This window comes from Brassica oleracea, chromosome C8 (genome assembly GCF_000695525.1).
Source record: "Brassica oleracea var. oleracea cultivar TO1000 chromosome C8, BOL, whole genome shotgun sequence".
Classification (NCBI taxonomy): Eukaryota; Viridiplantae; Streptophyta; class Magnoliopsida; order Brassicales; family Brassicaceae; genus Brassica; species Brassica oleracea.
The window spans coordinates 37,216,040-37,230,369 of NC_027755.1; the positions used below are offsets into that span (position 1 = coordinate 37,216,040).

Here is a 14,330-nt window from a genome sequence, read left to right on the forward strand (position 1 = left end):
CTTTGAAAGCGCGGGTTTATTTTTGTTTTTTTTTTCAATTGATAAATATTTAGTAAATGTCACATTTTCATATATTTGTGTTTTATTTTATAAAAGACTTAAAAATTTTATCTTTATTTATCGTATTTCATTTTAAATGACTATTTATGTTAAAAAAATTAAACTTTATTTTTTTAATGAATTAAGTTGGTATAACTCTGATAAATTAATTTTATTATGGGGTTAATATTTTAATTAAAAAATTATATACTTTTAATAAAGATTTATACTTTTCAATAAAAAAATTCAATTATTTTTATGAATGCTTAAATTATATTAAGAAAAGAAAAAAATAATAATTAAGAATAGTTGCTAAAAAATTATTTGAACTTGGACTCGAATGGCCCAAAGGAAAAAAAAGTAAGAATTGAATCTGATTTTTTAATAGGTCCAAATGGCCCAAGAGAGATTTGATTTGGGCTGGATCCAAAAATAATGACCCAATATAGATTTGTTATTAATATTACTTAATTGCCCTTAATGAAACATGCAATGTTAGTGAAGGAAACATGCCCCTAAGGTAATTATGACAATAGGATCCTGCTTTAATAGTATAGATGTGTGACAATCCGTCCGGCTCACTCGGACTCTGGTTCACAGTTCACTGATCCTAACTCCTCACCGCGGGAGGAAACGCTTCCACGTCCACCGGTAGGTTATTGGTGCGGTTGGCGTTACTCGAACCCAAGACCTCACCTTTTAACAACACTTCTCTGTGATGAGTTGTCACCAATTGACCTGCAAGGATAGTCAGTGAGGACTCACATGTGAGGGGTTAGGGTCGGTGTCCTGCTGGGCTGTGAGTCGGGTTCCGAGTGAGCGGGACGGATTGTCACATAAAAAGTCGATTTTTTGTGACAACTCATCCCGCGGACCCAGGCTCATAGTCCTGTAGGACACCGACTTTAACTCTTCACATGTGAGTTCTCACTGACTCACAGATCAATTGGTGAGAGCTTGTTCCGTGGGAGTGCTGTTAAAGAGTGAGATCTTGGAGTTCGAGTAACATCAAGCGCATCAATAACCTACATAGGAGAATCAGTGAGGGCTCACATGTAAGGGGTTAGAGTCGGTGCCCTGCAGGGCTGTGAATCTGGATCCGCGGGATGGATCGTAAGTTGTAATATAATGTTGTAGAGGTGATAATTATATTATATAGTATTTTTATTTATTTTTTGGAAAACAATATTTTTATTTTTTTTATTTTTATTTTTATTTTTTTTACCTAGAATTAAGTTAAGTCCAATTTCGTGGTTCTGTTTTAAAAGTATTGATTTTATATAACCAAATTAAATCTAGAGTTTATCTCTAAGGCTCCGAATGTTTCTAACCATCCTGCCCTGTACCGCACTTAACAGTAACAAAACTCTTCAAATATACCATATATCTATACGTTTTTATAACTGTTAAAACTGCACCGCAGTTGTACCGCTTGTCCCGCACTATTATTTTGGAAATTTCAATAAAAATAACAACTCTACATATTTATCTTACCATGACTTGAAACTTGTAAGCTTGCATCCTAACAAATATAAGTTCCTGTTAACTCTCAAGTTTTAAGCCCATCGAGCCTACACATCGTATACGCCCTGAATGTGATGCGGGGTCGCTTGTTTATAGAAACGTGGAAGTCAAAAACGTACTACTAGGAAAAAGGAAACAGAGCATCTTCTTCGTCTGTTGATGGTGATGGAACCACCAGCTTTGGCTCAGCATGAATGTTACATATGTGACAACTAAGAGAACATTATCCACTTTTTATTTTTATGATATATCTACGGAGCTGAACGCACTGCTAATATATTATAGGCTAAATTCATATAAGTCAAAAGTCTTCGTTGATATGTAATCAATCATGCAGCAAAATAAAATAAAAGTGTTTGAATCTTCTATGGAGCCCACTGTGATTCACACGGTTCAAAGTCTTCGTTATGCAACTATAATGGGAAAAGAAAAGCACCACCATGGTTGCTTGTTTTCATTAGTGACTACTTAAGCAATTGAAAGAAAGCACAAGAGAAAGCACTATCTTCTTTGTGTGAGTGTGAGTGAAAAAGAGAGAGAGAGAGAGAGAGAGAGAGAGAGAATGGATTGTAATCTGAAACTTTTCTTTTTTGCATTTTTTCTATCTCAAATCTATGGATACATAGTTGCTTCTACTTTCCCTCTTGATTTCCCTGTTGCATTACCTAGTTGCATAGACCGGTGCGAACGTTATGATAGTCGTCGTGTTCCTTACCCTTTTGGGATAGGCAAAGGTTGTTACAAGAACAAATGGTTCGAGGTTGTCTGCAACCGCTCATCACGCCTCTCTCTTCCTTACCTGCCAAGCATCGGACTGGAGGTTGTTTCGTTTTCCCTTACAGACGACTTTATATATGGCTATCGTTATTACAAGAGCAACGGGTTTCAAATTCAGAGTCCAACGAGGAATTTAGGCTGTTCATATGGAATAGACTATATCCGATCTTTGAATCTAACGGGGAGTCCATTCTTCATATCAGACAATAACAGGTTCACTGTTGTTGGATGTAACATCAAAGCGATGATGGTGGGAACAGGGCCCCAAACTGTTGGATGTGAAGCGAGATGTGGGAATGAGACTCAGTATTACAAAGATGCTGACAAGAGCTGTGTCGGATATAAGTGCTGCCAGAACAAAATACCGCCTGGTCTTCAAGTGTATGATTCAACTGTGGAGAAACTGGGACCTGGTAAAAACTCATGTCAGATGGCCTACTTGTCACGAGAGGACTTCACAAGGTACGAGCTTAATTCATCTGATCTAACAAATCACTATACCCTGAACATGGATCTGGAATGGCGTCTTGAAGTTCCCCCCAAGATCTCTCCAGAGAGTTCACAATGCGAGATTAGTACAAGCGTAATCCGCACGGATGATCAGTATAAGTATCAGTGCAGCTGCAAAAATGGTTATGAGGGCAATCCTTATCTACCTGGTGGATGTCAAGGTATGTATCAGCTTCCTTGTCACTTTGGATAGATAGCTTGTGTGTGTATACTTGTCACTTTGTATTGTTTTTGTCCATAGACATTAATGAATGCAAAACTATATATGGAGTGTGTGGAAAGCACAAGTGTGTGAATGTGCCTGGATCATTCAGATGTGAAAAAACATGGCCAGCCATTCTAGGCAAGTTATTATTATAACTAATGTTTTCTTCATTTCTAGATTTAAACTGAATAGATCAAAGAACAATGCTCTAAGAGTTGTTCTGCAGGTGGAACTCTAAGCTCCGGATTGTTGCTTCTAGTCATTGGAACGTGGTGGCTATGCAAGGTTAATAAAAAGGAGAAAGCAGAGAGGCAGAAGAGGAAGTTCTTCAAACGAAATGGAGGTTTGTTATTAGAGCAACAAACATTCTCCCATCAAGGCAGTGTCAACAAGACAAAACTGTTCAGCTCCAATGACCTGGACAAAGCAACTGACAGATTCAACGCGAGCAGAATACTAGGGCAAGGCGGCCAAGGTACAGTTTACAAAGGGATGTTGGAAGATGGGATGATCGTCGCCGTCAAAGTCTCCAAAGCATTGAAAGAAGATAATCTCGAAGAGTTCATCAACGAGATCATCCTTTTATCTCAGATCAACCACAGAAACGTTGTCGGGATCTTAGGTTGTTGTCTTGAGACAGAGGTGCCTATGCTGGTGTATGAGTTCATTCCCAACGGAAGCCTTTTCGATCATCTTCAAAACCCATCAGAATACTTCCCAATGACTTGGAAAGTACGTCTCTGCATCGCCTGCGAAGTAGCTGATTCACTATCCTACCTGCATTCAGCCGCATCTGTTCCGATTTATCACAGAGATGTCAAGTCAACAAATATCTTGTTGGATGAGAAGCACCGCTCAAAGGTATCAGATTTTGGGATTTCGAGGTCCGTTGCTATTGATGATACTCACCTGACGACGATAGTGCAAGGAACAGTTGGATATGTAGACCCGGAGTACCTCCAGTCAAGCCACTTCACAGGGAAGAGTGACGTCTACAGCTTTGGCGTTGTGCTCATTGAGCTTTTAACCGGAGGAAAACCTGTCTCTGTACTGAGGCCACAAGAAGTAAGGATGTTGGGAGCTTACTTCCTCGAAGCCATGAGGAATGAGAGACTTCATGAGATTCTCGATGCTCGCATCAAGGAGGAATGTGATCAAGTGGAAGTACTTGCAGTAGCCAAACTAGCGAGAAGGTGTTTGAGCTTGAACTCAGAGCATCGCCCTACCATGAGAGAAGTCTTCATAGAGCTGGATAGGATGCAATCCAAGGGAAATGGCGCTCAAAGCCTAGCAGAAAATGGTGAAGAGCACACACACATCCAGATAGCAATACCAGAGTCTATGTCACTCAGTTACTCTTCTCCGTGTACAGTCTTACCGGACTCAAAACCACTCATGACTCACAATACACAGTGACTGGAATAACCTTCAAGGTCTTATTACTCGTGCGAATGTACTCCATAAGTTTATCCAATAGTTCCTGTATGTAATTTATAAGACTTCATGTAGCAAAATCAAGGAAATAAGCGAAGAAAACCTTTGTATAAGTCTTGACTTATATCTTTCACGTGTTTGGTCTATACACATGACACACCTCTGTGTAAGAGAAAAAGACACATAACAAAATATTGCTTGCTAACGCTCAATGTATTTAAATGAACTCTTATTTACAAGTCCAAGTTCAATTCCAAAACTGTAACGCACTAATGGCCTGACCATCCTCTGGCAGCATCTCATAGCATGACATACTAAACTCACTTCACATAAAACTGTAGAAGCCATTTACCCGGAAGGCCAGAACATAAATGCAGTATATGTTGAAATCTCATGCAGCCCTTATAAACAACTGTTGCCAAGCACACAGTTAGCAGTTGCTCTAAGTGCCCCTGCGCTGAGTATTACGCCAGAAGCTTCAACTTTGACAATCAACGGGACCAAAGTCTGGGTTCACGGAGGATCATACTCAGACATTCCATGTTATAAGCCAGCTACAAGACAAAGAAGAATTATCAAAGAGTGTTAATACCTTTGTAGAAATACATGCAACCATAATAGACTGCACACTATATGCCTATAAATAAAAGTGAAATGCTACTGTGAAAAGATTCTATCACCTTGGTTAGGGAGGAGAATGTTCTTCCAAGGATACACAACCAGTAATGGACCCACCGGCTGGAAAACACATCGGTTTGGTCTCTCTCCAATTCAGAGGTCTATCTAAAGGATTACACACCCTCACAACGGGCAATCTCACAATGTCAAATCTCCCAACCCCTGATTCTTCCCATTTAAGTACCTTACCTCCTATAACATAGAGCTCATCTCTCAGAGCTGCAAACCCGTATCCAAAGGCCTCTAACTCTCTCGGATGGTCAGGAAGAACAACAGAAGGCACCGAGCCAACGTTATACCATTCTCCTTCATCTGTATCCCTAGTTTTGATCAAGCTTTCTCCCCAATCTACAATCGTGTACAGTCGATCGTTTTTCATCACCTGAACAGCAAACTGCATGGCTCTAGAGAAAGGCCAGATATCCTCCAAAGTGGACCAGCTCATCTCTGATGGATTAAAGACTTCAGATGAATTTTGCTCTGCAAATCCCACCTGATCACTCAGAACATGAAAGGACCCTCTGTATGATAATCCAGAGCAGTCCATCTGTGGTCTAGTCATTGCTGGTAACTCCTGCCACCTGCAATAATGCTATGTTAGACCCTAAATGAATCGATATTTCTTGAACAATTTTTTTTTGAAATGAGTCTAGGCGTTCAAAAACTCGGTCTAGGCAACCATATAATCAATAATCCTCTATAAATGCCGCCTAACGATGAACATTGATATATTCTATGAGAAAATGAACCAAATGAGTGGAGAAAAATACCTATCAGCCACAGGATCATAAACCTCAGCAGATGTAATCCCTCCAGATTGAGTTAGATTACGACCTCCAGCGACATAAACCTTGCCAGAGACAGCAGTACAAGCGAAGTGAGTCCGTGGCGTTAGCATACCAGCAACCAATCTCCACTCTTTCTTAAACGGGTCAAACCGCATGACATCTCTAGTAACCACAGGCTTCTGATGTGGAAACGACGACACAGAAGGCGCATAGCAACCACCAATCACAAGAAAACAACTCGAAACGCAAACACAAGCGAAACCAGAGTGATGCCAGCCATCTTGAAAGGCTCTAGCTCTAGGCAACGGATGCCAACGGTTAGCTTCGGGGTCGTAAGCGACCCATTGGTTGTTAGAGCGTTCTGTTAGAACAAACAGCCAGCTCCCTGACCATCCGTTTTTGGCTTTGTAGCGGGAGTAATCGGGACTGCGAAGTAAGTCTCTCCACCCTCGGGAGACACACTCGAGGGCTCCGTGATAGCCGTGAGAAAGCTTCGCGATGCATCTTAAAGATAAGTCATCAGGCAAACCTGAGATGATAGATTGTTCTTCTGCGGACTCCCTGAAAATAAGTATCACATAACGGTTTTGGATCAAGGAGATAAAAGGTAAGGGATCTAACTTTAATAATTAGAGAGCTAACTTACATGATTTGAGATTTAAGGGATTGTAAAATGTATTTCGTGATCCCCTTCTCGAACTTGCTTTAGAACATCAACGTTACCCTTGAAAGTCGACAGATTTTTTCCGGAATCAAACGCTGTTTACAATACCTAACGAATAAACGAAGCTACAATCAAGACTGATCTATTCAAGGTGGAAGTGGAACCAAGCACACTCGGACAGGGACAGCAGACTCAGATTCTGAAAAACGAAACAAAGACCAGAGAGACAGATTTTATTACAATGATGAGTTTGAAAAATTCCATAAATTACTTATTTGGTCCTTCACTTATGTATGTTTTCTATATTGTAACCACCTACTTTCATGAATCGATTATCAATCCTAACATTCAAACGCCGTCGTTTTACCTCCGCTTGATTAAAAAACAGTCGTTTCGTGAGAGAGCTTTCACGGTGTTTCGGCGACCAAATACATTACGTGATATACGATCTCCGTGAAAGGTACGAAGAGCGCTCCTGAAAATTTATTCTTGGTAAGCAATTCGATTCTCTTTATGTCTCTGAAATACTCAAATCGTACCTTATCATTCTGGTTTTTTTTTATTTTTTCATATTATGATCTATGCGGCTGATCATGATCAGATCGTCTGATTAGCAATTTAGCCATCTCGTATTCACACAGTGAAAGTTATTTCCAGCCAAAGTCTGCGTTTTTATTCGCAGTCAAATTCTGTTTGCTCTAGATAAAAAATCCATGCTTGGAACTGAACTTTTTGTTTGATGATTGCTTTAGAAAGTGATTGGTGTTGGCTTTATTACAGTAAATCAAGCCAATGGCGTCTTCTTCGGATTCATGGATGAGAGAATACAACGAGGCTTTAAAACTCGCTGAGGATATCAACGGCATGATGATATCTGAGAGGAGTAAATCTGCTGTCACAGGGCCTGATGCTCAGCGTCGTGCTTCAGCTATACGTAGAAAGATCACCATTTTCGGAACACGGTTAGATAGTCTGCAGTCTCTTCTTGCCAAAATCCATGGGAAGCCTATGTAAGTTCATTAAGCTTAATCTGATTGCTCCTTTACAAACCAGTTAAAGAGTTGTAAAGTGTTCATCTTTTTGACCTGTTGCAGTTCAGAGAAAGAGATGAACAGGCGTAAGGATATGATTGGGAACTTGAGATCGCAGGCAAATCAGATGGCGAATACTTTGAACATGTCGAACTTTGCTAATAGAGACAGCTTGCTTGGGTCAGAGATAAAGCCAGATGACACCATGAGCAGAGTCAGTAGCATGGATAACCAAGGGATTGTTGGGTTTCAACGACAAGTTATGAGAGGTAAAAGCTGTTTTTAATCCTTATTACACGGATGTTGAGTTTTGTGTTAGTTTCTCTACGGAGTTTTTTTTTTTTTTTCCTTTTTTTTGTGCGAGTTAGAACAAGATGAAGGACTTGAGAAGTTGGAGGAAACAGTGATGAGTACTAAACACATTGCTCTAGCTGTCAATGAGGAGCTTGGCTTGCAGACTAGGCTTATCGTATGTTGTCATCCGCTTTTCATTGGTTTTTGACTGCCTTGATTTGGGTTTCATTGTTGTAACGAAGCTGGGTTGTATGCAGGATGACTTAGACTACCATGTGGAGGTTACTGACTCTCGCTTACGGGTAATATATACTACCAACTCCCCAAATATTTCAGGAAAAATATTATTGGGAATCATGAGCAGAAGTGAATTGATTTCCTGATTCTAAGCTAATAACTTATATAGGCATTGATCTGTTCTCTGTGTGTGTTGTTTGTTAATACAGAGAGTGCAGAAGAACCTTGCTGTCATGAACAAGAATATGAGAAGCGGTTGTTCTTGTATGTCAATGCTCTTGTCAATGCTTGGGATCGTTGGTCTTGCTGTTGTAATATGGCTGCTAGTTAAGTATTTGTAATCTCAACATTACAGAACGTATAAGTTTCTCTCTTAGTTGACTTGCCACCTGTGTGAATGGTATCAGTAGGTGATTCGACTTTTGTGCTTGTCCTTTTCGTTCCTCTTCTTTTGTGAGAACCCTTGAAATAATATTATATCATGTAGGCAGTTTTCACAACTGTTGTCTTCATTAAGATTTAAAGAACTGGTAGCAAATAACACGCAGACATAAGCATGTTTGTATCTTTAAAGAAGAAACTCGTCTGAATTCACAAATAAGATATGACCATCTGAGATTCTGAGCAGAGAAAGAATGAAGGGTTCAGATGAAAGAGGCTAGCACAAAACTTTTCATTATGGTCTGATTTGGTTAAAAGGCTGTTTTGTTTTCTTGTGGGAACTCAGTCTTCAAAATCTGCCGAGTTCTCTAGCAGATAGTTTGCAGCCAATTCCTCGTTACGGTCACACGCAAGGAAGGCTTCTATGACCAATGCTCTATCAAATCCCATTGCCTCAAGCTGATCAAAAAAGAGAGGCAAAGAGTTAGAATAGATGAGAAAATGATATTTCAGGTTGTTATAAAGGTGATGATGAACGTATGCATCTATGTGTGTACCCGTTGAATCGCTTCTTGCTCTGCAGGGGTAACATTGACTGCATGGGGCATTTCTTGCTCGGGTTGGTCAAGAATATCCATTTCCCTGAGAGTTTTGCACAACCAATAAGAGACATTCAGTCATGGTTCACATATAGACGCGACTTGCTTTAATCATACACAGATTTAGCGATTCAACCAGTGGGCCAGACCAAGAAAACGATATACAGACTATAGAGTGTACTCACCCATCAGAGCCTTCGTAGGGTTCGTTGATTAACTGAAGAAATTCGGCTTGGTTCTCTTGAATGAGCCTCAGAAGTTGGGGGTTCTGCTTTCCAAGCTCTTGAAGCATAGGCTGTAACAGAAAGAGAGATGAGATGTTCACAAAGGAATAAAAAAGGTCATGCAGGCTACTAGTTTCTGGAACCAAAAGCACTACAGAGAAAGGCAAAGGCTAGGTTACCTGCAGAATCTGGGGGTTGGAATTGACCATTGATCGTAATTGTTGGAACTAAAACAAAATGAATATACAACAAGATTAGTGTTATGAGGAAGCTGCATCGAATGATTAAAGCAAATATCATATAGGAGTAGGCTAGAATCCACGTCCCTGAAGGTGATGAAACAGGCTTCTAACAAATCATTCTATTTGATCTCACAGATGAAAAGAGGGGGTAAGGATAGAACGACAACCTGATCATTGCCTCTGAGGAAATCAAGCGTTCCAAGTTCTCCAGCACCAGCTTCTGCTTCCTAGAATAATACAAAAATTCACGGGAACTCAACTACAATAAACTCTTTTCGACGCACAAAAATACTAAGCTCTTACTTGAGGAAACAAATCCAAAGGAGATGAATTAGGTCCTCCAGAGGCAGGAGGAGCAGCAAGGTCTGCACCAGTTCCTACTCCCGATATTTGAACAGTTTCTCTTTCAGGAATCCCCTGAAAAATAAAACAAATTTCCGCAGTTACATTCCCTTATAACATCCACAGGACACTGATAGAGAGAAGGACATACAGAGTATAAATAATCCACTGCTCTCTCAGGGTTGTTATAAGCTGCACGAAGTGCACGAGTAACTGTTTCTTTGTCCCAGCTTCCTCCTCCCATTTCCATTATTTGTTGAACCATCTGCTCAGTACTACTGCCACTAGCTAAAGTTGAAGCAGCCTGAGCATTGGTGTCACTTTGTCCCCTACACATTTTTAAAGGTCATAGAGTTATCGTAAAATCCTCAAAATACAAAATTCAAGTCTGTTATGTCAAGAATAAAACTTACGCTGGTTGTTCTTGGGCAAGAGTGGAATTTGAAGCTGGCACAGGTATAGACTGGTTTGTCGACGCAGCTGCAGGCTGGTTTATAGGCACAAGTGTGTGTTAAATGAATCCAGATGATGATTACAATAACAACTAAAGAAGAAGGGGGCTGTTAAGAAAATTACCATAGCTGAAGATGTGGTAGATGTTGTCATGGAAGTAGGCTGTGAGATAGGAACAAAAAATTTCCAGTGAGAACGCTGGACTGATCAAGTGATGGGCAACAACAAGAGAAAATAAGAAACACACTTACCTGAGCCGACGATGGACCAGCTGAACTTGCAGTTTTGCTCTATCAATTGCAAAAGAAAAGTAAAGTACTTTATGTAATTTTCAGTAAGAGGAAAGAATAATAATGAATGGATCTACCTAAGCTAGCACACATGTTATTCAGCTGTCATCCTTTAAACAGAATGCAAAAGATTCGAACCAATAAAAAAAGAGAACCTAAGCAAAAAACAAAATTGATAACAAAATAAAGTAAGTACCTTGCTCAGCATGACAACAAGAAAGCCTTCCTCGGTAACCTTGTTCTCCACCAAAGTAGTTTCATCCTTCAAAACCTTCCCATTGTGAATCAACAACTGCTGTCCACATGGATAGTTGTCTTTGCTCTGCGAATCCTCAATATTCTTTTTCACCGCCATTATCTTTCAAAAACCAAACACACAAACATAAGAACACATACATAACAACATATACACTCCACTCAACAAGACCAATCGAGAAACTTAAAATTCTGAATCTAGCTCTTCGTCGTTTATTTTACAATAAATTGGTACTGCAGCACGGAGATTTAGCGACTAGCGTCTCTTTATTACAAAACCTATCTAAAGTTACCGACTTCGTATAAAAAATTACACGTAGCAGATCTGAACGAAGGAGACAAATGACTGACCGTGTCGGTGGGCAGAACCCTGATTTCGAAATGGCTACCCTTGAGAGTCTTGACGGTGAGCTTCATGTCGATGGATTGAACCAGGCGGCGTCGGGAAAGTCCGGCGAGGGAGCGAGATTACAGAGTGAGACCTAAAAGAGCGTTCTTTCCAACTACTCTCTGCCAGAAAAAAAACAGTCGCAATCAACCGAGCGTTTCGGATTTTAAAACGCGGCAAGTGCAACCCACGTGCGATTCGCTGCAAGATGCTTCCAAATCCACGCGCATCGCACGTGACACACGCACTAACCTATACAAATATCTCTCGTATTTTCCTTTTTTCATTTTTCTTTCATTTTTCCAGTAATATTTAGTTACAAAAAATATCAAATTTCCGTGAAAACAAAATGCGAAATCCAAGATAGAAATTTTTAATTAGTTATTTAAGGGGTTGTCATAAAAAAAAAATACTATTTCAGTGAACTCCTAACTAATTTATTTTACAAAATAATTTTATTATTTTTGAGTATTTGCTATTTCAAGTCAAACTGAAATATTCATATTTATATTTATTTTACAAATGGACCAACAAAGGCCAAGCGTGAGATAACAGCAACACACGGGACTCTATTTTATAGTCGATTGATGATAAATCATTTTTTACAAATTCAAGATTCATGAAAAGTTTTTCAGAATCTTTGGTTGGATTTATTAAGCTCAGAAGTCACGGTCAGGGAAGAGAATCGGAGCAACAAGTGACCAGATGAAGAGACCAGCAGTGGCCCAGCTGGTCACAACACGAACCCACACAGACGGCCACCCGACATCAACCAGTTTACCACTTTCACCCACCGAGGTTGACCAACCAGTTAAGAGCATTGCAGAGTACATGCTCGCGAGGGAGAAGATGATGTGGAAGAATGCGTATGAGTATGTCACTGGCTTCTTCTGTTCTTTCTCTTCCTTCTCTTCTGCTTTCCCGTCTAGTGGTAGCAGAGGCTTCTCTGAACATTTTTAACAATAGCAAAACCCGTTAAAATACTTGCCAAGCAACTTCAGCACCCAAACAAGATTTTTTTTTGTGTGGAAACATACCTGCACGGGGAGAATCAGGAGAGGAGAGAAGTGTGGTGGAAGAACCTGCACGAACCGCAGAATAAACGACAGAGAGAACAGTTGTGAGCAACCCAATGGTCATGGTGCCTGTTGAAACAGCTTTGGAATGTTTGTGGAGACCATTGCATTCGTAATCTCGGGGCTCACTAGCAAGACCACTGTAACAGAGGTACATGCAGTAGAAAGATATAACTGATGCTGGTAAAATGCTTCCACCGACCTGCAAAACAAAGGTTCATTTGACTTCATTGAGGTCTAAAAGATGACATCAACAAGAAACTAAAGGTTTTAAAAGTCAAAAACTTACAGCGGGATGCAAAACCACAACAGCAAAGACGAATACAAATATCAAAGTCATGACAATGAAGAAAGTGTTGAGCCCACAATCGTGTCCAGATGGAGTAAACCAATGGAAGAGAAGTCCAGAGAAGACGAATGTTGCTAAGTAGCATACAAGCGAAACAACGAGTAACGCAGCATACCTATTTACAAAAACCTAGATTAGCAGTGGCATAATTAAATTAAGTCAAATGATTGAAAACATTTTCTACTAACCAGAACTGCTCGTCGTAGCCAACCCATGTGTCATTCCATCCATGAACGAAATCCAGAAGAAGCACAACTTGAACCAGAAGGAAAAATCCAGCACCAAACTTTGACATTGACTCTGAAACAAAGATAGTAAATTGATTCTCATTAGTTCCAAGTTAAATCACTTCATCAGGAGCATATAAAGGAGATATGATGGCACTTTACCATAAAAGCTGATGACTTCATTAGGAACGAAGAACATTAATATAACCAAAATGAACCAGCAGATGACTTTCATCATCCAACCACCGTGGTGTATACCATCACGAGGGTCTTTCTGAGTCTTCACACCAATCATCATTACCGATAAAATCGAGAAAAACACGAAGTTCCCTAAGCTGACACGCAAGACAGCATCAGTCTCAAACCATTCCCGATCAGGTGTCTTGTGAAAATGGTTAATCCCTACACAAAAATGTCAATGATTAGCTCACTTTGAAGGGGGGGGGGAATAAACAATACAAGGGCATAAGAAAGGGAAAAACTTACAAGGGAGCTTCTCCATGAGAGGAGCAGCAACCTCACGGAGAATCCATGAAACGATTAAAGAAAGTGCAAAGAGACCGCAGTAAGCGATCCTTGCGGAACGTCTGCTGATACTAGAAACAACAGTGCGGCAAGCATCGCATGCACAAGCAGCACAGCACGACGCGAGACAAGAAGCTGCCCACATCTTTTATTTTTCCCTCCTTCTCGAAGATCAAAGGGTTGATTTCAAATATAGAGCTGCTAGTATGAGAAGAAACACACAAATACATATCAGCAAACAAACTTCTTCTTCTTTTCCATCTAATCATTATCAACAAAATCCCTAATCTTCAAATTGAAATTGAAATTGGATCAAATAAGGTGACTTTTCCCACCAAATTGGAGACGGAATCAAAATTGAAATTCTAAACTTTACCCAAAGAAACTAGCTTTAGAGATCGGATTTGAGCTGTGCAAGAAAAAGACATAAGCCCTAAAATCGAATCAAAATACCTTTGGATAACGATCGATCAAACCTTGAGAGCTTTTCCTCTCCTTGAAAAGTATAACAACCTCGGTGTTCCTTATGGTTCTCGCTGCTAACAAGGACTTGGTATTAATCAACGACGCCAATGTGATCACTTTTCATAATAAAAGCCCATTAATGGCCCAAGGCTTTTTAAAAAATATTTTTTTTTCTTATAAAAGGAGTGGAAGCTAAACACGAATAATCGTTTTTTTCCTCTTCTTTTTTCCTTTTGTTTTTTTTGTAAATAAAATCCCTAAATTTCCGTCGAATGTAACGGAATTAATAAACCGCGTACGGCGTCATCCGGCTAATCGCCCCCCCCCCCCCCC

At 40.0% G+C, this 14,330-nt stretch overlaps 5 protein-coding genes across 5 annotated transcripts; 2 read left to right on the forward strand and 3 right to left on the reverse strand.

The window, feature by feature from the left end:
- Positions 1-1,992: 1,992 nt before the first annotated feature.
- Positions 1,993-4,694, forward strand: LOC106311694 (wall-associated receptor kinase-like 8). Its single transcript, XM_013748950.1, has 3 exons — positions 1,993-3,011; positions 3,092-3,193; positions 3,282-4,694. Exons 1-3 carry the CDS (start codon positions 2,126-2,128, stop codon positions 4,469-4,471), a joined length of 2,178 nt encoding a protein of 725 aa, XP_013604404.1. The 5' UTR covers positions 1,993-2,125; the 3' UTR covers positions 4,472-4,694.
- LOC106311695 (F-box/kelch-repeat protein At1g16250-like) lies at positions 4,579-6,853 on the reverse strand. The gene is made up of 4 exons (XM_013748951.1): positions 6,602-6,853; positions 5,938-6,516; positions 5,170-5,748; positions 4,579-5,043 (listed from the first exon to the last, which is right to left on the reverse strand). Coding segments are annotated over exons 1-3 (1,155 nt in total). The 5' UTR covers positions 6,604-6,853; the 3' UTR covers positions 4,579-5,043; positions 5,170-5,174.
- Positions 6,854-7,004: 151 nt separating this feature from the next.
- Positions 7,005-8,693, forward strand: LOC106311697 (syntaxin-51). Its single transcript, XM_013748953.1, has 6 exons — positions 7,005-7,111; positions 7,400-7,629; positions 7,714-7,919; positions 8,019-8,119; positions 8,202-8,246; positions 8,391-8,693. Exons 2-6 carry the CDS (start codon positions 7,412-7,414, stop codon positions 8,520-8,522), a joined length of 702 nt encoding a protein of 233 aa, XP_013604407.1. The 5' UTR covers positions 7,005-7,111; positions 7,400-7,411; the 3' UTR covers positions 8,523-8,693.
- A 39-nt stretch (positions 8,694-8,732) lies between these two features.
- On the reverse strand, positions 8,733-11,496 carry LOC106311696 (probable ubiquitin receptor RAD23a). The gene is made up of 12 exons (XM_013748952.1): positions 11,319-11,496; positions 10,909-11,070; positions 10,674-10,712; positions 10,546-10,584; positions 10,383-10,456; positions 10,121-10,298; positions 9,931-10,044; positions 9,795-9,854; positions 9,565-9,612; positions 9,347-9,456; positions 9,120-9,204; positions 8,733-9,021 (listed from the first exon to the last, which is right to left on the reverse strand). Exons 1-12 carry the CDS (start codon positions 11,382-11,384, stop codon positions 8,905-8,907), a joined length of 1,092 nt encoding a protein of 363 aa, XP_013604406.1. The 5' UTR covers positions 11,385-11,496; the 3' UTR covers positions 8,733-8,904.
- A 309-nt stretch (positions 11,497-11,805) lies between these two features.
- LOC106307283 (probable serine incorporator) lies at positions 11,806-14,076 on the reverse strand. The gene is made up of 7 exons (XM_013744194.1): positions 13,986-14,076; positions 13,494-13,730; positions 13,170-13,409; positions 12,969-13,080; positions 12,721-12,895; positions 12,393-12,633; positions 11,806-12,301 (listed from the first exon to the last, which is right to left on the reverse strand). The coding sequence occupies exons 2-7, from the start codon at positions 13,675-13,677 to the stop codon at positions 12,015-12,017; spliced, it is 1,239 nt and encodes a 412-aa protein (XP_013599648.1). The 5' UTR covers positions 13,678-13,730; positions 13,986-14,076; the 3' UTR covers positions 11,806-12,014.
- Between the last annotated feature and the right edge of the window lie 254 nt (positions 14,077-14,330).